The 21733-nt window shown below is 41.4% G+C and overlaps 1 protein-coding gene across 3 annotated transcripts in view; it reads right to left on the bottom strand.

Moving 5' to 3' along the window:
• BMPER (BMP binding endothelial regulator) overlaps positions 1 to 21733 on the bottom strand; it is a 244030-nt gene that overhangs the window by 74326 nt on the left and 147971 nt on the right. For 2 of the 3 annotated variants that reach the window (XM_077856227.1, XM_077856228.1), the window contains exon 12: positions 6675 to 7004. The exons of the other annotated variant lie outside the window; for it this stretch is intronic. In XM_077856227.1, coding sequence (XP_077712353.1) covers positions 6675 to 7004 — 330 coding nt within the window. The remainder of the gene's footprint in view (positions 1 to 6674; positions 7005 to 21733) is intronic. 3 annotated transcript variants of the gene reach the window in all.

Raw genomic sequence — 21733 nt, forward strand, 5'->3', positions numbered from 1 at the left:
AAACGCTTAGTTTTTGGAGCTCAAAATTTTTAAACCGTATAGAACTTGCCTTTATACAATACCTTACGGACCCTGATTTGATCTGTAGAGGACCACTCATCAACAATGTTCCTCTTAGGCTTATAGTTTTGCCCTTTTCTATAGTAATTGCGTTGGTACAACTTGTACTTAAACCTATCCAATGATGAATGAAATGTGGAAATGGAAAGATGACAAGGATGATAGTTCTTAATGTAATTTTTTTCTTTATCCAAAAATCCCCCATGTAATTATACCAAATGTCAAATGAAAATATCTAAATTATTTATTATAGTGAAATTATGAAAGTAGTAAATATATGGCTTCTGAATAGATCCTTCTCAAAGGAAAACACTCATATGGAAATATCTGAAATGAAATGTTTGGCTCCTCATTTTTAAAAGACATCCCTGAGATGAGGACAGTTGTTTCCCAGGGTAGAGTTGTGGTGGAACACTTCCAACCTTCACAGCCCTGAGCTGATCATAAACTTCAACATTTGAGAAGGCATTGGAGGCTGTCAGGCCCTGTGGGAAAGGTCCTCTTGTGCTAGATAGTATCAGCAGGACAGAACGACCCTCTTCACCAAAGAAATAATTTTTGCTCTGGAAGGTAGAGAACCTAGGCTCCTCTTGGTTTGCTGAACTGACAATCTAGAATACTAAAGGCTTTGTCTATAAGCTTTCATGCGTTTTTCAGATACGTGGCCCAAGATCTTAAGATCCATCAGCCTATGATCCCATTGAGTACTGGAATTTCTATATCACATAGAGAACAGCCAAGTTATTATTTTTTTAAAGATTTTATTTATTCATAAGAGACACAGAGAGAGAGAGAGAGGTAGAGACACAGGCAGAGGGAGAAGCAGGCTCCCTTCAGGGACCCCGGGTCTCCAGGATTACACCCTGGGCCGAAGGTGGTGCTAAACCACTGAGCCACCCGGGCTGCCCAAGAACAGCCAAGTTATGCTGTCACACAACAAAGATCAGTCTGACTAGAATGTCAAGAAGAAATGTTCTCATACACATCCTGATACTGTGTGTGAAGACACTGCCCATTAGATAAAGGTGAGGACTTTATGAACAGCCTATTCAGGTTTGATCCAGAGCAAATATTACACTCTTCTGGTCAGAGTTTTTCTTTATTTCTCAGGTGTGTATTGGAAGCTTTTCTTCCTGTTTTCCTGATAATGCCCTAGCAGTGCCTGAGTTTCCCAGAGAATGGATGAAGTAGGTGCCAGTTCTGTGACACGAGCACCAGGAGAACATCTACAAGTTGAAGTGCATTTCTGGGACTTCTGGGACTGGGACTTCTACTTAATCACTGTCACTGTCTCCTAAGAATGACAACGCAAGGCAAAAGTCCGTTTTTTAACAGAAAAAGAGAAAGTTTTCCCATGTGTGTGTTTTTAAATCTTGCCCTCTTGGGATTCTAACAAAATCTAGTCTTTCATTTTAGCCTGTTCTGGGCCTCTGGAAAAAGCAACATGACTTTCCCCCTAGAAGATCTTGCAAGATTAGGCTGGTGAGCAAATGTCCAGAAGATGTCCAGAAGTTGGCTGATGAGGCAGTGATGGGAAAGAAGAAAGGGGCAGAGGAGGAGAGAATAGATCTTGTCTGGATAGAAAATTGGCATAAGACAAAATCAGAGTGATGTAAGATTAGTAAGAAATGCCCAGAAGTAGGATTCTAAAGCCAATATTCCTTAAGTATGAACATGATCCAAGAGAAGAGAAGGCTGGCCAAATAGCATTCCGGTGAGTAGGCCACACAACTGCCACAAGAAAGAGTTACAAATCCACTTTAGGGAGTTATTGATAGAATAAACCAGTGGTCTAAAATCCGGTTCCTCGAGAAATAAACAGAGAGGCCCATAATGGAAATCACTGTGTGGTAAATGAAAGGAATGGAAGCATTCTTAGTCCAAGGCTAATGGTAGAGAAGGTTTCTTGGTTTGGAAGAGGAGCTAGATTCAGAAAAGCAATTAAATAGAGTTGGGAAAAAAAAAAAAAAAAGGTCATAAGAAAGTCTCTCTTAGACAGAGGCAAACCAAGAAACAGACTCTTAGCTATAGAGAACAAATGGATGGTTACCAGAGGGGAGGGCGCAGAGGGGGGTGTTAAATGGGTGATAGGAATTAAATAGGGCATTTGCTGTGATGAGCACTGAGTGTTGTATGTAAGTGATAAATCACTAAATACTACAACTGAAACTAACATTACCCTGTATGTTGACTAACTAGAATTTAAACAAAAACTTGGAAAGAAAAGAAAGTCTCTCTCAGGAGTAATTTGATGAAGACAGTAGAGCAATGGGACAAGGTGATCAGAGGAAGACACATTGTGAGAATATCCACCACTGAACTGACCTCCTCGATGGATCTCTGTGAGACAATGGTGTCAGCCCACAACTCTCCTACAAAGTGATTTCTGTTTCTTCATACCCCATCATCTAACACATTATCTGGCACATAGTATATACTCACTAAATGGATGAATTACCCTGCAAATTGATACACCGAATCTGCAAAGCCAAAGAAATTATGAATTTCATGCTAGTTAAGACACTGAAATAACAATTTTGAAAAAGGACAAGCAACCTATAATATGATTTGTAATATGCTCTCTAAGGTATAGAAGAAGCATGACCTCAGAAGCCTGTAGCAGGCAGCTGCCCAGCAAGAAAAATGAGGGAAGAAAATCAATTCCATATAACATTCTAACTTTTAGAGCATACTTCCAAAGACTTTCCATGTTGCAAAATTTTCCAAACTGCAAATCTCTTTCCTAGACAGTAGGCAAATACTATTCTTCCAAATGCCACAATGGTCGAGAATTTATATCTAAAGGAGTTCCAACATCATTACTGACAATGACATAACAAATATGAGACTTTGGGCAACTAAGTCCATCAGAAATCAACCCACAGTGAACAAGTGAATCATTACGTTCTTTTCATGAACTGGACTGGTGGCCATGCATGCTTGGGAAGATGCAGACCCACTGTTTCTAGTAAACTCTTCACAAAACTCTTGGTCTCTCAGTCATAAAACATGGTCCCCATAGTAAGGGAATAATCTGTAATTCACTCTCTTTTCCTCCTCTTTTTTTTTTTTGTATTATTATATACAGTGGATTTTCATGGACCAATGCTAAGTTTCCTATTGTATAGGGATGACTTACCCAACTACAGATGCCTTTGTCTATTGCTGTATCGTGTACATACATGTTTGCATGATTGTCATCACCCTCTACATGAGTAAAATCCATGTAAAGTAAATTACAATAGTGGCCAGCAAAATAATACAGACGCTGTAATTGAAGAAATTGCTCTTCCAAAAGGTATTTTAAAGAGGCATCTTAGGACACCTGGGTGGCTCAGTCTGTTAAATGTCTGCTTTTGACTCAAGTCGTGATCCCGGGGTCCTGGGAAGGAGCCCCACATTGGGTTCCCTGCTCTGCGGGGAGCCTGCTTCTCCCTCTCCCTCTGTCCGCCACTCCCCCTGCTTGTGCTCTCTCTCCCTCTCTCGTTCCCTCTCTCGTTCCCTCTCTCTCTTAAATAAATATAAAAATAAATATAATCTTTAAAAATAAATAAATAGGCATCTGATGAGATGAAAACATTGTGGAAGGGGCCGGGGTTAGTCCCTTTCTGCAGCTGGGATGAGTTTCCCAATTCCTCTGCCTGGGAAATTAGGTAGAAATAACTGGCAGAGTCAGAAGGCCAAAGCCGCAGCATATGTCCCATCTGGGGGTGTAAGCAGCAACCACATTCCTTCCACTGCACGAGGCACCTTCCAATTATCCCTTCTCACCAGTGAATGTTTTACCAACTTGTTTTTTACCCTTCAAATGTGTGACCAGGCTCCAGACCACTAGTTTGGCAAGAGCAGAGGGGTGGGGAGGATAGGGGAGGGAAGGGGAGTTGTTGTTCTTGTGTTGTTTTTGTTTTGCTTTTTGTTTTTCGGTTGTCATTGTTGCTTCTGCCTGTTGTTTACTTAGAAGACAGAGGAGGTACAAAATCTACAGACATACATACCATCATGTTGCTTAAAAATGGATGGTTTTTCTGTTCAGGTTTTACACCAAAGGAAAAAAAGAAAAAGAAAAATACATGTAGTCTCTGGGTTCATAAAGTATAGAACTCTACCAAAAGTAAAATAAAAAACCACACTCCCACGTGTTAATGCCTTCGGGTGGATCTGACGTAACTCTCTCAGGTAGAGTTGATGAAGTGAACAGATGGCAGAAAGGAAATATTTTTAAATTATTCACTAAGTGCCAAGAGTTGGGGTAGGAGTGTGATGGGGGTGAGCAGTGCTTTCTCAAGCTACTAAGCCTGCTCTGTGCCCTCTGTACCACCCCGGTCGTTATTAGGTAAGCAACTCCTGCATAATCCCACCAAGCTGCACAGCCACCTGTGCTCCTCTGCCAAATGATTCCGTCATGAAGTGCCGAGTTCATAAACCATAGGGGCAAGGAGTCATTCCTCCCCATTTCCCATCCTCCAGCTGTAGGCTTGATTTAAGCTGCTATTTTGAAGAAAAGGCCCTTTGATCATATGAGTTTATAAAATTAAAAAAATAATAATCTATGGGATAAGAACACTCCAAGGATAGACCATGATATTTTAAATGGACAATCAATAGGTGATAAAAAGAAAATATCCCTCAGGGGCAGTACAAACGGAGATTGGTTTGGGGGGGGAAGACTAGGGTCTGGAAATGGAATCCTTCCGTTCCAGGTATAATCTCGAAGCAAGTTTAGAGCCCAGAGGAATACGGTTTTCCCTAGGAAGCCGAAAGTTTATGCTACGGGAAATTGTTCAGCTGGGTATTACGGGCATCACGTAACTTACTTGCAACATGGTAAGAGATGGAAAAAATAAAGGAAATTGTAAAACTGAATTCAAGGCCGAGAAGAGTTAAATTCACTAATCTAATTATGGTGTTTATGATCTAGTATTATTTTCTTAGCAGCCTCAAACCTTCACTCATTTTTACAATGTGGAATCCTGACAAGAGGACAGTTATTCCATAAGGTATTGCCAGCTAGGGGCCGAACAGTATCGAACCTCCTAGACTGTTAGCAATTTTCCAGTATCCAGGATCCCTGTGAGCGTTGGACTGTGGTGGACCAACAATTTCCATATCAGCAGAATCCACTGTGTTCAGCTGGCATGCAAACTGATAAGCAAGGTGCTTCTAATTAGTACTCTGTAATAATAAGTCATCTTGTACACAATTTACGGGGAGCCACAAAGTGTTGCCTTCTTCAAAGAAATGACCAGGGCCTACATCTACAGAGGGACATATCATTTGAATAAAACAACAGGTGTCTGAATTTTTCTGAAGAGGACTAATCCCTCTAAAATTGAATAAATAGAGCTCTTCACACCTGCCACTTTCAAAGTGAAGTTGGACATCCTTCTCCCTTTATAGAATGCTCCAATACATTAATATTTAACTTTTTCTCACTGAAACCATGTTGTGCTCTCTAAATAAAAGCTCCCTGGGTTTCGCCTTGGCTTCCTGCCTTTGTTTAGCTAAGCTGGCATTCCATAAACTCAGATCAATTTGTCAAATGTATTTTGGCTTGAACTGAAACAATTAACAGCGTTCTGAATAGGCGGCAGAGAAGTCTCTATAGTTCCCCCAAAAGTGCCTGTTCTATCAAGTGTTTCCCTTTTGGATCCTCACTATCCAAAGGAACTGGAATGCAATTGATGCTTTTACACGGTTACATTTTCATCAATATAAAAAGCAAGAAATATGTTGATTCCTCAAGTATCACGCTGACAGAAATAGCATACACCAGAAGAACACGCAGTTCAGTATCAAATCGACGAACAACATGGATTAACCGAGGGTAGCGCGGAAGGACCCACACATGATGTAACTGAATGTGTAAATATGCTGAATTCATTCTTTGGGGCCGATATTGAAGGATGAACTTCTGCTTCTAAGAAGCCCCTTTTGGTGGCACCCCACAGGCAAGAACGAGGGTTTTCCCTGAGCCCCTAGGAGTAACCCACTAGCAACTACTCACAGTTTGGCCTGGCGGGGGGTCTGCCCATGGGGTGGAAATACAGAGTCCAGGAGGCCCCAGGCCACATGAGATGCTGAGAAAAGGTAGCAGCAAGCAGCTCCATGTACCCAAGGCTGGGGGAAAGGGCTCTCAGAGCCCCCTAAGCATCCTCCAGCAGAGCCCGTGGTTCTAGCCATCGACTCAGCGGGCACCTTCCCCGGGGTCCAGAATGGCCAGGACCGCTGGTCACACAGCCACGCACACTCCCACCTGCACACCCGCATATCTGCACTTTCCTGTTGAGGATGCCCCCCCCCCCCTCCTTGGACAGATGCTAACCAGAAAACACGCCACGTCTCACGTTTCACAGACGTGAAAGTGCACATTACTGGCCGAGCTGGGAGAAACACTGTCAACTCCGAGCTGGACACCCACGGCCTAGCATCGTGACAAACCCAAGAAGGAGGTAAGCTGCAGAGCACGGCTGCTGTTGGGGGACAGGGGTGTCAGCGGGCTGCAAGCCTGGTGCGGCTGGCGCGGGGCCCCACGGCCTACCGGGGGCTCCAGCTACCTCGCGGCCCCTGCCCGGGCCCCGGTGAGGGCAGGAGGCAGGGGGGGCCGCGGAGCCCACCTGCCTGGGTGGTCACTTTGAGCAGGTAGCCGTCCAGGTCGATGTGGAAGTGCGGCGCCTGGCAGGGCAGCGCGATGCGCGAGCCGTTCCAGCGCACGGTCAGGTGCTGCTGCAGGCTGACGGTACTGGCGCCCAGCACCAGCTCCACCGACTTGGTCCAGGAGAACGAGCGGGTGCGGCGGGCGTCGTTCTTCACCAGCACCTGGAAGGGCGAGGCAGGGGAGGAGCAGTCTTTCGTCAAAACGTACTGACACGTCCCCTGAAAGTTAAATGTCCGGCCGTCAAAAGTGTTGTAGTGGGGATCTCCGAACACCGTGCACACGCCGGGCTCTGCGGATGAGTGAGAGACAAAAGCAGGTCGTGAGCGGAGCACAGGACTCGAAAGAGCAATCAGGGGGCCCTGCCCTAACCCCAGAGGGGGCACCTGTCAGGGAAGGGAGGGCCTTAGCAGATTCACACTAGTGGAAAGCAGCTTAAAAAAAAAAAAAAAAAGTTTGCTTGTTTTAAACGTCTGTACCCCACCTCCCAGGACATGCAATACCTCAGGTATTTCATACTCAAAGGTTATTCGTGACACTTCCAAATTCTAAAGCCATGTCTACTTTGGAGACTTGATATGATGTTTCTATGGTGTTAGTGTAAGGGATGGAGAAATGAAGGTAAGGAAATTCAGTACACAGAACTGGCCTTCCCTCATAGGCCACATGAACAGAAACAAAAAAATAAATAAAAGGTAGCAACGCAAATGACAATACAGCAAAGCAATAGTATTATTTTCATTGAATTGATTTGAAAAATGTGGAATATGGTATTCTAGAGGTTACTCATTTTTTAAGGTATTATATTCATTCATGGTGTATTAATTCACTAAGGACCAATAATAGAATTGCCAAGCAGATACATGTTTAATACCATTAGGAAACAAAGTACTGATGAAATTGATAGTATCTATGTTTTCCTTCTTTTTACAAATACAAGGCTCCTATATTTTGATCAGTGTCTCAAAACCTAAAATTGGATAAAAATAAATTGTAAAAGCCATCATTTAATAAATTTAAGAAATCCCAAAGCATTCATCATTTCAAAATACCTTTCATTCAATTTTTTTGTGAAACCAAGGTAAAGTTTTATACTAGGGGCACCTCAAAGACTTTTTTTTTTTTTTTAAGATTTATGTGTTCATGAGACAGAGAGAGAGAGAAAGAGAGAAAGGCAGAGATACAGCAGAGGGAGAAGCAGGCTCCCCGCAGGGAGCCTGATGCAGGACTCGATCCCGGGTCTCCAGGATCACACCCTGAGTCTGAAGCAGACACTCAACCCCTGAGCCACCCAGGTGGCCTCTCAAAGATTTTTATAGGAAATTAAATACTGCTTCTTTTTTTAAAAAACAATGTATGGCATTGATTTGTTCTCCATGTAAAGATGTTTTATCTGTTTGCAGAGAGGCATGAACAACCAGGAAATGAGGAATTCATTTAGATAAAGGAACCCACATGATAAAAGAACTAAATAAAAAGATCAATTTCCAGTCAACACCAGCACGGGTTCAGAATACGAAACTATCCTATCAGCAATTGCTCTGAATATGTAAGAGAAGAATTAAAAGTCAATACAGAGGGAGGATGTGCCAACTGATTGGACAAAACCAGTGGGATCCAAGGCAAACATGTGCTTTTAATTTCTAAAGTGTTTGGAGAGTAATGTTGTTTTATGATACATTATGTCATTTCATATGTCAATTACATTTGACGCCACATAAATCACATGTATTTGGAATCTGGTGAATTAATTAGTTGCCCTAAGCTTTCCTTGTCAGTATCTGATAGACTCAAAAAGATACAGTGTTTGGTGTGTAGGAGAGTTTCAATGAGCAGATACTTTAAGATTTAAAAGGTATTACTTGGGGTAAGAGGGTGGAAGAAATGGGTGGGGGGGGAGAAGCTTGGAGAGCTTAGCAACGAAATTTTAATGTGCCCTCCATTTCTGTTCCCTTCTTGTCCCTTTCTTGATTGTTTTTTTTTTATCCCAAGTGACTCCAACTCTACTCAGTTTGTTGCTTCACATTGGACCCCACCTCCACCTTCCTAATCTGATATCCACACCACCTAACCACCCCAGAATGCATGTTCCAGTCCTTTCTCCATGTGAGTGCTTTCAAAATTGTCCTATCACACATTTCCCTCACAGTCTAACACAAGGAATCTCTCCTTGGCAAGGAAATGGTGTTTTTTGGTCAACAAGGGGCAAGGCAGTTCTTTGGGACACCCTGAGTGGCATCAGGAAAATCTAGGTCTGAGTTAATACTATCATGTGCTACAAAAAGACCGTTAACATGACCACCAGATGCACCAAATTCAAGAGAAGGGCTTTTTCAGAGTTTTCAAAGACTCAGAACCAATCAAGGGTTTTGAGCTTTTGAGCTTGAAACAGATGGAGCTCAGCCTGGAAAGGCCAAGATACTAATGAGAGCTGAAATACTTCTGAGGAAATCCCTTCTCAGCTGGATGCAGGAATAGGGGATGCCTACACCTTCTGCAGTGGCAATCTTCTCCTTGCACCAGAGACAACCCATGGCTTCTCCTGGTTTTCTGACAACAGCTGCATCAAAATTATCATTAGCAACCTGGCTGGCTCAGTGGCTGACCGTCTGCTCCCCCACAGGGAGCCTGCTTCTGCCTTTGCCTATGTCTCTGCCTCTTTCTCTGTGTCTCTCATGAATAAATAAATAAAATCTTTTAAAAATTATCATTAACAAAACCAGTACTAGTTAGCACTTACTGAGAATTAACTACTTCCCCTAGCACTGTTTTACATGCCTAGTGATCCTGGATACATCATAAAAAAATGGATATTTAAGATTGTCTCTTATAAGTAGCTAAGCACTTGGTAGTAGATCCATAAAGTGAACTATTATCTAGTCATTGAAAAAGTGTATGGTAATGTTTGTGATGGAAGAAATGTTTATGGTATGTTCAGTGGAAATGGGAAACAAAATTCTGTCTACGGGATCATCTTTTTTTTTTTTTAAAGATTTATTTATTTATTTTAGAGAGAGAAAGCAAGAGAATGGGGGGAGGGGCAGAGGAAGAGAGAGAGCATCTTGAGCAGACTCCCAACTGAGCACACAGCCCAACACAGGACTCGATCTCACGACCCTGAGATCATGGCCTGAGTCAAAACCAAGAGTGGGACATTCAACTGACCGAGCCACCCAGGCACCCCTGTCTACAGGGTAATCTTAACTGTGTTAAAATAAATAGACAAATACACACACGCGAAAATTGTCAGCTGTGGTTATTTCTCAGGGGCAGAACCATGAGTAATACTTTTTCTTCCTTTCTTCCTTTTGCTTTCCTGTTTTTGTTTTTGTTGTTGTTACAGTTTTAAGAGTCAAATGTGGGCACTTGTAGTAAAAGGACAGTTATCTGACCCAGCAAATCCTCAAAGAAGCAAGAGAAAATGTACTGCCTCCAGTGGCCCTGGGGAAGCTTGAGCTTACTCATAGCTGGGCAGAAAGCAATGAGGGACATCCAGGGAGACCAGGCAAGGGAAGTCACGTGTGAACTGGGCTGTCAGGGAAGATATTTTTCAAGAGGCCCTAACTTGTAGAAGAGAGGGATTTGGAGATCAGAATGGTTTTTTTTCTGTAACAGCAAGATAGAAGAGGCCAACAAAATTTCATGACTAGGAAGATGCTTGAGAATTATGTGTTACATGTGGGGCCATTTGTATCATGAGCTAAAGTACTTTTGAAACCTTGGCTTTTTTTCCTGGCATCTCAAGGTCCCTATGCCACAGCCTGGAGGAGTCGTGAACACATGCACAGGAGAATGACTTGAAGTGAGAATCTCGGGGTTACATAGACCTGCCCAGCTGGGAAGGACAAAAGCTAGAGTAACCCTTAAGGGACACAAATGAACATTGCAAGCTCGTGTGTGTGTGTGTGTGTGTGTGTGTGTGTGTGTGTATTTTTTGTCCCCAGCAGACCCAGTGAAATAAGCTGCAGTCCAAAATGTCCAGATGTCAGGTTACACTCTCCTGGAAAGTTTGGAATGATAGTCGGAGCTAGACCAATGGACCATTCCATAACTAACTTTGAATATGTGTAAGTCAAAGGATAGAGGGAAAAATTCCAATTTACACGTAGTAGTACGTTTTTTCCTGGTCCTTTAAATCAAATCATCAAATGCCATTTTTGGTTTGGTTTGTTTTACTTATGTGTACACAATGTCTTAGCATAAAAAAAACATTATAAGTATATAAACCCAAATATTAAGAGTAGTATTTTTTCTCTTAAGTAATGGAATTACGTGTGACATGTATTTTCCTCTTTCTTGTTTATGTGTATTTACCTTATTATTTACATTACGTTTCACTATTTACAGTGATTAGGTATACTTTTGTAATATGAATATTTGTCTTAAAAAATGAAAAATACTGGATTAAACCAGTGCTTTGATGTTACATACTTTAATAAGATCACTATGAGAATTAAAAGAGTCAGGCTGCTTCTAAAAACCTAATTCCAATATTTTTCTCTTAACCTCATCAGGTATATGTATTTCTGCCATGAGTATATTTATTCTAATGAAATGCCTTCCTTCTGAGAGCAGTGATTATTCCCAAAACATCCGTCAAAGAAAATTAAGGGGAAATTATACAACTCCATGTTATAAAGAAAATAAAAGAAATCGAAAGGCCTCCAAACCCCCACCCCCCAAACACAGCCAAACAAAAACAGAAGAAAAAAAGTATTGTTCATGGTTCACTGACCAAGAAATAACCACTGTTTACAATTTTGGGCTGAATTTGTGTGCTTATGTGTGTGTGTATGTGTATTTTAATCTTGACTGTGGTCAAGATTATCCTGTACATGAAATTTTATTTCCTCTTCACTTGACATGTCACAAGATTTCCCCCATCATTAAAATCACTTTGAAAACATACACAATGACTGTCATCCTCCGTCTTTTACTTCTGCAAAGAGGACAGTCTCTCCTACTTATGCTACCACAACACCACGCAGATCAGCACATTTCCAGAAATACCCTAATCACACACACAAAAAAAGTCTATCAAATAAAAAAAAAAATGGCTTTAAACTCCTCTCAATACAAATTGCAGGGAAACAGGCCCTGTGGGACTCTGGATCGCTGTGTCATGCAGGGAAACCCAAGTGGGTAAAATTCGCAATGATGTGCCAAGTTTGAGTAAAGAACAAGGAAAAGCTGGGATTCAAAACTTTGCCCTTAACACAGGCCCTTATGCTGTTGGTCTAGGCTCCTCCTGAACATGATGTAAGCATCTGACCTAAAAAGGCTGTGAGTGGCCCAGCAAGGACTGAACGTCTCCATGCCAGAGGTTCTGGCCTCACCCAGAGGTATTCCTGACACAGAGGTGTTCCTCACCCACAGGACCTGAGGGCCAACAGATGCTCCACTAAGTGGCACCTGGATACCTAGAAGATTTTGCCTCCTTGCCTTCTTAGGTAAAACCTTAATCTAACTTTATTGTGTGAACAGGTAGGGTGGAGGGAGGGGGGCAGGAAGAGGGTAGTGGTTCTCTTTCCACCAATCTATAATTTGCCAGATAGACTTACAAATCTACACATGAAAACAGATTTTGAAAAAAATTGAGTGGGGATCTGAAACTAACACACATCTTTCGTAAAAGCTGAGTAGGGTTACCATTAAGGAGTAAATGTCTTTTCACATACTTTCCATATACTCACCAACTTCAAACGGAGGAGCAAAGAAAGCAGTCCCTACCTTCAAGATCTAATCTAAAATAAATCCAACCTCAAAATCATAGCAGACTTCCTAGGGCCTCCCACCTGAGCCCAGGGCTACCCTACCTCTCACCTGTGCTCCTACAGGAGCATGCACCTATCTCACACTTATGGTTCCCAGTACATGGATCCTTCACTTCCTGGGGCAAATGCCGACTCCCCATAGCACCTTTCCCGATGCCTTAGCCAAAGTAATTTCTCTTTCCTCAAAACCCCAAAGGCAAAACTGACTACATAGCTCATATGATCTGGGCCAGTCTTTATTTCAAATGCTCTACCCTATCGACACGTGATTTTTTTTCAGTTTAAGGGTTAAAAATATCTTCGCAAAACCCATCACAGGCTTATGATAATTCAGTTTTTTTCCCTAGCATATAGTTAGAATGTGTCCTTAACTCCTAAACCAGGTTTTAAAATCCTTATATGTAAACTTTGTTCTCAGTGCCTGGCACACTGCCTTGTAAATTGGAGGTATATACATATATATTACATGGATTCATCTCCACATTACTCACAGCGATGCCTGCCATCATACATATTAAGTATCTATAAATATTTGTTGAACGAATCGGTTAATTAAAGGATACCTTTTAGTAGAAAAAATAAACTGCCCACACTGAACTCACTAAAATAGTTGGGTAGTGACTAGCATACAGCAGGTTATCAACAGGATTTTACTTAATCAGTTAACTAATTAGACAGTAATGAATGTTCTCAGAAAAAGAAATTAAAGCTACAGATGAAATCAAGGTTGCTAAGCAGCTGACCTGAAGACGAGGAGATTTTCCTGGATAATCCAGGCAGGACAAATGTTATCTCAAGGGTCCTCAAAAGTGAAAGAGAAAGGCAGGAAAAATGAGTCTCACAGGGACTCAACAACAGGTGGACTCAACTTGCCATTGCTGGCTTTGAAAATAGAAAGAGGCCTCAAGCCAAAAAATGTGGGTGGCCTCTAGGTGCTGAAAAAGGTGGAAAACAAAACAAACAAAAAAATAGAACATAGATTCTCCCCCAGAGGCTCCAGAAGAACCACAGCCTCGCTGATACCTTCATTTTGGCCCATTCAGAATCATTTCAGACTTTTGACCTTCAGAACAAGGTGTGTTGTTTCAAGTCATGAAGCTTATAGTAATTTGCTACAGCAGCAATAGGAAATTAATAAATTTAGCAATAAATAGCCAAGGAGCCTCATCTAAAGGGACTACTTTATGCCAGGCACCATGCCAGATTCTTTCCACATTTTCCCTATCTCCCTTAATCCTCACTACTTCTCTGCACACTGTATATCATTACCCTAATTCCTGACCAGTGAGTTCAGGGAGGTGGCCATGTTGACCATGGTCACATAGCCCATAGCAGTAAAGACAAAGTCCAACCTAGTCTCTATGGCTCTGAGGCCAGTGCCTTCCTCATTATCACTGGATGCTTCCACTGATAACCCTGGACCACAGCATCCCAACACACAGCTGTTGTTAACTAGCTAGAATCACAGAGCTCTTTGGGAACCTGAAAAAAATATGTAGGCACTATTCCTCCCAAATATACACAAGTGAATCTATCCAATCAAATGTATAGGATCATGGCCATCTGTCCCAAGACTGACCAAGGAATCCATCACCTTCCATTTAAAAACACTCCCTAGAAGTTAATTATAAGCTATATCATATGGCTCTCTTATTTGGTATGTTTATATTTCATATCCCCAACTACATTGCAAGTTTCTAAACTCAGAGACTGTACCAGTTTTTAATCCATTTCCTCTAGGGCACCTTCCAGAATACCAGACACTCAACCGAACTTGTTATAGAAGATGCATTTTTGCCACTCCTGCTGTCCAAGCTCTGATCTTAATATATCTGCTGTCTATAAACCAGAAATTCTTATTTATCACTTAAGAGAGCTATGCACCTGAGCTGAAGAGGCGGGCTTCACATCTCTAAGTTAACTCGGCTTCCAACTTTAGAGCCACGTTAGAGCTTTGCAAACTTCAAGTATGTTGCTTTGAAGACAGTCCTGGATTTGAATCTTAGTCTTGCCACTTAATGACTACAAAATCATGCACAGACTACCAATATCAGTCTACTCACCTGTAACATGAGTCTAAGAACAACTACCTTGCAGGTTGGTTATAAAAATAAAGATCGCATTGCAAAAGTCTGAGAATATAAGAGATGCTCAGAGAATAGTTATCATTAGTTTTATAATTATGTTACACAAATCCAGCAAATAGACATCCCCTGTTGGCTAAAATAGTGCTAAGACTGTAACGTACATATAAAACATAGATTTGTTGAAAAGACAACATGAGTTGAGTCCATCTATAAAAGATAACATAAAATGTAGATTTGGGGCTAGCATGGAATAAGACTTTTGGGGGAAAAGAAGAATGCTAATCAAGTCATGTGGCAGCTTGCACAAGAAGAGCAAGAGACCTATCTGACCAGAGTGGGGAGTTACTTCGAAATATGGGAGATACCCAAACTGTCTAAATAAATTGGCCTGGGATGTATTGCCAGCCTGAGAAGGTTAAATATATTCCAAAGAACCCACATTCCTTAATGTGTTTCCTATGAAACATCAATCCTGCCTGTTGCTCTGCCAAAATAAGTAGAAATTAAAAAAAAAAATCTCTGTGGCTCAAATTAGTTCAGGAGGCACTCCATACTCCATCACCCTCCTGAAAGTTTACCCTGTGCATTGGCATATAAAGGGCTCTGCAAATTCTGCAGCAAAGAAACATATTTGACCTGGCATTTCCCTCAGGTATTTAATCATAGAGCCATGTTTTGAAAATATTATTCATTACTCTTCCTCAGCACTAGCATTTTATAAAACAAACTTTGAGAAACTGCAAGAGACAGTGAAGGCAGCTGGCGTATGCTCTTGCAAAGGCCAGTGGCACACAGGAAGGGATGAAGGAGAAAAGACCGAGGTCAGTTGCAGGCAATAGGATGAAGCTCTGGCTGCCATGGAAATGGGAAGGAAATTATTTATTAGAAAAACAATACAAAGAGACAATCAAGCTGACTTGATGACTGATTCGCAACATGGGAGAGAAATGCCAAGAGCATGAGAAATAACATTAAGGCCCCAAACCTGTGCAGCTGGGGTAACAGGGATGCCAGAACTCAGTCAACAGATAGGGGCTGGAAACAACCACTCATTCCTCCATCCAACTCCCAACCCTGACAATTAGGAGAATCAAAGGTAGCAACTGTTAATAAAATTCAAAAGCAGTACTTTGAAAGAAGGACATGGCCTCCAAAAAATCTTAAAAAGCTGAGATCCACCGTATTAGCATCTTGTCAAGAAGTCATATTAAGGTCCTCAGAAAGCAGTATGAGAGAGAACTACACAGACAGGGTACTGTGGGAGTCAGAGCTATGAGCACGCAGGATGAAAAGGTCAAAAACAAAAGAAGAGATACGTGTTCTCAGGACAAATGTGGAAGGGCAGAGCAGAGGAGTGGAACAGTGGCTGGGGGTGGAGTACTAACCAAGGAGGGACTGTGATAAGAAGAATGTTCATAAATTAAAACTTCACATCAAAGGGAACTGCATTGTGAAGCTAATGAGTCATTTCTCCAAACTCCCAGGAAGGCTAGAACTCAAGTATTGTAACCCAAGAGACAGGGGGTGAAGTGACCTCACACATGTAGTTAAGTTTTTATTTTTTTTTATTTTTTTTATTTTTTGTAGTTAAGTTTTTAAAAGGTGAGCACATACAAGGGCTCTCTAGTCATGCAGAAGAAAGAGAAATTGGCAAGCTTCATATATGTTTGGAGGCAAACTTCTGAAATGAATAAAAATGTAGTCCATGGAGAACAACAGTTCTTAAAAATGTTGGCTTTGGAGTCTCATGGAGCAGGGAATCAGCTGCCCTCACCCTATTCAATTGCTCAGACACTCAGATCTCTCATTTGTAAAATGGAGCTTCTATTTCATGGATCGTTGCAACGATTAGATGTCAGGATACCTGGAGAATGTTTAACACAGCACAGACTGACATGGATTTTCATTCAATAAATATTTGCTGGCAATAGGAGCAATTTTATTTTTTTATTTTTTATTTATTTTAAAGATTCTATTATTTTTTTTTATTAATGAGAGATACATAGGGGGATAGGCAAAGACACAGGCAGAGGAAGAAGCAGGCTCCATGCAGGCAGCCTGACACGGGACTCGATCCTGGGACTCCAGGATCATGCCCTGGGTCGAAGGCGATGCTAAACCGCTGAGCCACTGGAGCTGCCCAATAGGAGCAATTTTAGTGGCAACAGAAGTAACAACTTCTGTTGTTCTTATCTTGCTAATAGTAGAGGTGACCTCCATAGAGGAATAAATCTGCCTCAGCTTTCCATTCAGTAACGTGCAATTTATTATACAGTATTTTCTATAAAATGTAGTATTGGTTTGAGAGTCTGGGGTCTGTATTGTCTGTTTGGTCACTTTACTGTATTTTAGGTTTACCACTGCTAAGGGGTTTAGGTCACCAGTTTTTTTCAGTCAAAACTGGGTATGTGCATCTTTCTTAAAATTCAAGATGGCAGCCTTGACTAAATGTATCAGATGTCTAGTAATGAATTTATATATCTCTTTTTGTTCCAAACATATTCTTTCAAAATTAGACAACTTGGCCATTCCACCCTCAATCTAATCTAATTTCATCTAATCTCAGAAGTTAAGCAGGATTGAGCCTGGTCAGTACTTGAATGAGAGAAAGTAACTTTTAATTGAATGATTTAACAGTGGTGCATTTATATTAAGAATGCTTTCCCAAACAAAGATCCAGGGAGGTCATATGATGTGTTAGACCAAATACTGGACTAGAAGGTTTAAAAAAAAAAAAAAAAAAAAGAGCAGGTCCTCATCTAGCTCTTCCAGTTAATACTATGAAGAGCCTCAGTTTGTTCACCTGAGAAGTGAAAGGGTTGACCTCAAAATTAAGGTTCATTCATTTATACAATCCCATGATGCTGAAATAGTGGTGAGTTTGAGTGACAGAGCAACTCTGCTCTTCTTTTTCACTCCTGGTAGAAATTCTACACAGTTATATCAAGTTTAAAACTGTATGTATCTTAAAACTGTACATAAGAAAATCTGGAGACATCTTCACCTTGGCACTGAAAATACCTCACCTCTAAGTTGCCAGAAAGGGAAAAAACATCTGGAAAAAAAAAAAAGAGTGGACATGGAAAACCAAGCCAGTTTCATTTGTCAGCGAGCACAGACCATACCACCCAGCACTGCTCTGTACCTGAGGAGAGGTGGAGGTAGCACCAGGTAGACAAAAGCCTGGGCACTTGAGAGGGCATTTCCTCCAGGGTGGGTGGAGGGAAATGTTCTCAAATTGGAAACTCCTACTAACATCCTTCTCCAATCTCTAATCCCTACCTTTAGAAAGCCCTCTAGGACCTTTTCTTCCCTTCCTGACCACAGCTGGTCATTCACCTGAACCAGATGATGAGGAAGCCAATGGTAGACCTTCCGGCCAGTCCTGGGGCCAGATTTCCTTGTACAAATTCAAGCTCCACACTTACGTTGGGCATGTCTCTTAACCACTAAGCCTCAGTTCGTCAGCTGAGGAGCTCACAACATTATTTGACTCTAAGATGGCCATGAGGATCAAACAAATAAGATCAAATGAGATAGTCCACAACAGTGCTTAGACACAGCAGATGCTAAAAAAAAAAATATTAGCTGCTGCTCCTGTTGCATTTCTTGCCATTATTGTTATTTGATGATGATGATGACGGTGAAGATGATGACTGTTAACTAAACTGTCAGAACTTAAAAAAAATAAAAAATAAAATAAAATAAAATAAAATAAAATAAAATAAAATAAAATAAAACTGTCAGAACTTGAGCAGTACTAATGCCCTGTAGGAACCACAATAGGTGTTGGATAAAAGATGACCCCTAATACCCTCAAGCTCCTCTTTCAGCTTTGCACCAACCCACAGCCAGAAAATTTGAAGCAACAATACCCCTTGGAACAGAACAGCATATCAAACAGCAAACAAACTCGTATCCTCACGCCCCTTCCAGTGCTGCTGGGGTGGGATTTCCTAGCCACTCGTGCAACACAGTTGGGTTTTATTTGCCCCCTCTGTCTGCTGGTTGGGCCTCGGGAGCAGTGACAAACCGACCTCCAGATGCTCAAGCAGAAACTTCAGTGGCCACTTAGCTTAACACCTCCTTGGCAGGGCTAAAGTCAACACCACAAATTCTTATTCTTACAAGCATCTTGAGCTCTGGTTTCAAATTTCCTTGCTTTCCTGAGTTAAGGACAGACCCTTGGTGTTAAGGGACCTGGAGTTGCTTACAGTCCCGGGGGCCAGAAACCTCGCTCAAACACAGAATTACTAATTTGCAGAACCTCTGTCAGTGGAGATTGCTCATAAAATGGGCCCCAAGGTCACAGTTTTGTTAAACTGTTGTTGTATTCCCCCTCCTACAGCCACTCTTTAATTAGAGATACCTGTAGGCAGGCCCAGGGAGTTAAGTGAGATGTGCCCAAACCAGCCAGGGCAATTCTACAGCACCCGTGATGGGTGCACACAGCAGGCAAGGGTCCTCTTGGGAAGCAGGCACACCAACACTGTGCACAGCTGGAAACTAACCCTGGGGGGGTTTAAAAAGTCACCTGGCAACTGTGAGCCTCCTTGCACCCTGAGTTGCTGAAATCTGATATTTCCTGTTACTTGTGGGACGTGTAGCCGAGGCTATTTCAATTAAATGCACATCTGTGCTCGTATACCCTACCCGCCTCTTTGTTATGTAATCGTGAACTTTCGTTTTGAGTTGGGACTCTGATGGTTAGGGCTGATGTAGCTACAGGCGCAGCTTAATGAGTCTATAGTGTCTGGGTTTGGGCATCCACATCTGCGCTGCCTTTCATTGCCTCTGGTCTTGGACATGGTGAAGAGATTGAATTTTCTCTCATGGTCAACATGTCTCTGTCCCTCCCTCCCTCTCTCTCTACACAGACACACACACACACCGCTCTTATCAGTGAAAACTTTGCCACTAAGTATTATTTCCATGTCTGAAAACAGACATTCAGCCAGCAAAGAATTTATCTGATTCAGGTCTCTCTGCCGGGTGGTTAGGTTGAGATTTCACCGACCGCTTGCCAACTCACAATAAGATAACATTTTACTTAAACCAAGTGCTACATGCACAACAGACAGTGGCCTTCTTGGCACCCAACTCGCAGCCTTGTGACGCCCAGCCCAGGCAGAGTGGGATCTGCTCTAGGCTATAGCTCTTACTTTGGCAAGAAACAGCATTTGCATGAAAGCTTTATAAAGTTTGTTTAGCTTACTTCAAATATTTTATTTTAAATAAATCACCCAAACCAAATTTAAGTCTTTTCATTTGGACAAAGAGAAAGAGAGAATGTCCATGTTATTAAAAGACAACAATGCTTTTCATTCTTCCTTCAGGTCTGATTTTAAGATGACTTTTTTGGTGTCGCTTTTGATAGAATCATAATTGCCCATGCAGATCAACCCCACGAAGATGGCCCTACTATGAGAAGTACAAGTTTGAGCCTCAATTGTTGCTTTTTACCTACTGAATTGTAAACTACCACTATCATGGACTATTGCAAAGAAAGGCCTGTAGAAATGTGCTACCCATTTACTTCAAGTTTCCTCTTTGCTGTTCTTTACAGAGGTCTGCAAGCTCTCCAAATACTACCAAGACAGACTAGCCCAGTCAACAAGGCAGTAATTCTATAGGATTTTAGAAACAGACAATTCAATGTCACCTCTGCTGGAATAACATGATGCTCATTTAACAACAACAGATAATCGAAGTAAGTTTTACAGTATTTGAAGCTGTATAACCAATCCTTTTCATTTGTGTATAAAACTATATGCATTATTTAAATATTTATTCTTGCCTCCTTCCAAAAAGGATTGGGCATAAGCTTACAGGCACACATACTAAATAATTCAAAGCACATAAAGGTAGACATATATGATGAAGTCGGGAATAAGCTTATTACTCAAAAACTGCTTGCCATTAGAGGTGAGCTACGAATTTATTTCGAGCTTCCTAGCAACTAAAGCAAAAATGTTGACTTTTAATCAGTCAAGATTAATTATGCCTTTATCATTTTTTGCAGGGCTAAGCAATGAAAATAGAAACACACTCAATTAAATCTAAAAGCTTCTGATCTGCCATTTTTTACACCAGCTTTGGTCTCCTACTTCTTCTACTCACTGTGTTTTGAGGCTAAGTTACTGCCTAGTACAACAGGTGTTTATTTCTGCATTCAGCCATGCTGTTACTCCTGTTAGAAGAGTACGAATGGTTCTCAACCATTTGCCCTGGGGAAGGGTGCCAAGAGACATTTGGCAATATGGCAAACAGTGTCTGGAGACACTGTTGATTGCCATAATCTCCTGGAGAGAAGTGATACTGGCCTCTAGTTGGCAGAGATCAGAGATGCTGCCAAACATCACACAATGTGCAGGACATAGCCCATGACAAAGAACTAATCAAATTATAGAATGCTGAGGTTGAAAACTCAGCAGCAACTAATGAGTGTGTATGGGTATGTGTGATTTTGTTTGAATAAGTTAAAAAAAAACTTTTCTAGTTTAGAAAACACTAGCCTTAGTTTGTACTTCAGCCTTCATATTCTAGAAACCTGTGTGTCAAAAGAGCTTTTGTAATTGATAGAGTAGAAAAAAATGAACCCAAGAGTTCACTCTGGATCCTAAAAATAATACCAAAGGAATTTCAAAATAGGAGATCTTTAGGCCATAGCTAAAGGACATCAGAATAAGTCTACCTGATGTGTTAGGAAAATCTGGGCATTGCTTAAAAAAATTGAAAGTCATCCCATCTCTTAACTCAGTCTGAATAAATAAACCTTGCCAATAGAATGTGTTTTACAGCATTGATGGACGAACTGCTGGAGAGCAAGAGAGAGTAAACAGATGGAAAGAACACCAAAGGAAATTGAGAAATAGCCATCTGATGATATCATGTAGATTTGGACAAAGAACCACATGCCTGGGCTCTTCCCGCACTGACCTGCTGGATGCAGGTGCACAGAGTCAATGGTCTCCCTGGTACCCTAACAGCTGGATGATTTTCTCCCTTGCCAACTGCTTCTCTTAGTGACAGAAGTCAGGCTCATTCCCATGTTTTACAGATACAATATTTAATATGACTGGTTAAAAACTTGCTTTGATTTTGTCATGCCCATCCTTCTATTTCTTTTCTTTCTCTCTTTTTTCTGATAAGCCACCATT

The sequence above is a fragment of the Canis aureus genome, chromosome 18, assembly GCF_053574225.1.
Source record: "Canis aureus isolate CA01 chromosome 18, VMU_Caureus_v.1.0, whole genome shotgun sequence".
In the NCBI taxonomy this organism is placed as follows: domain Eukaryota; kingdom Metazoa; phylum Chordata; class Mammalia; order Carnivora; family Canidae; genus Canis; species Canis aureus.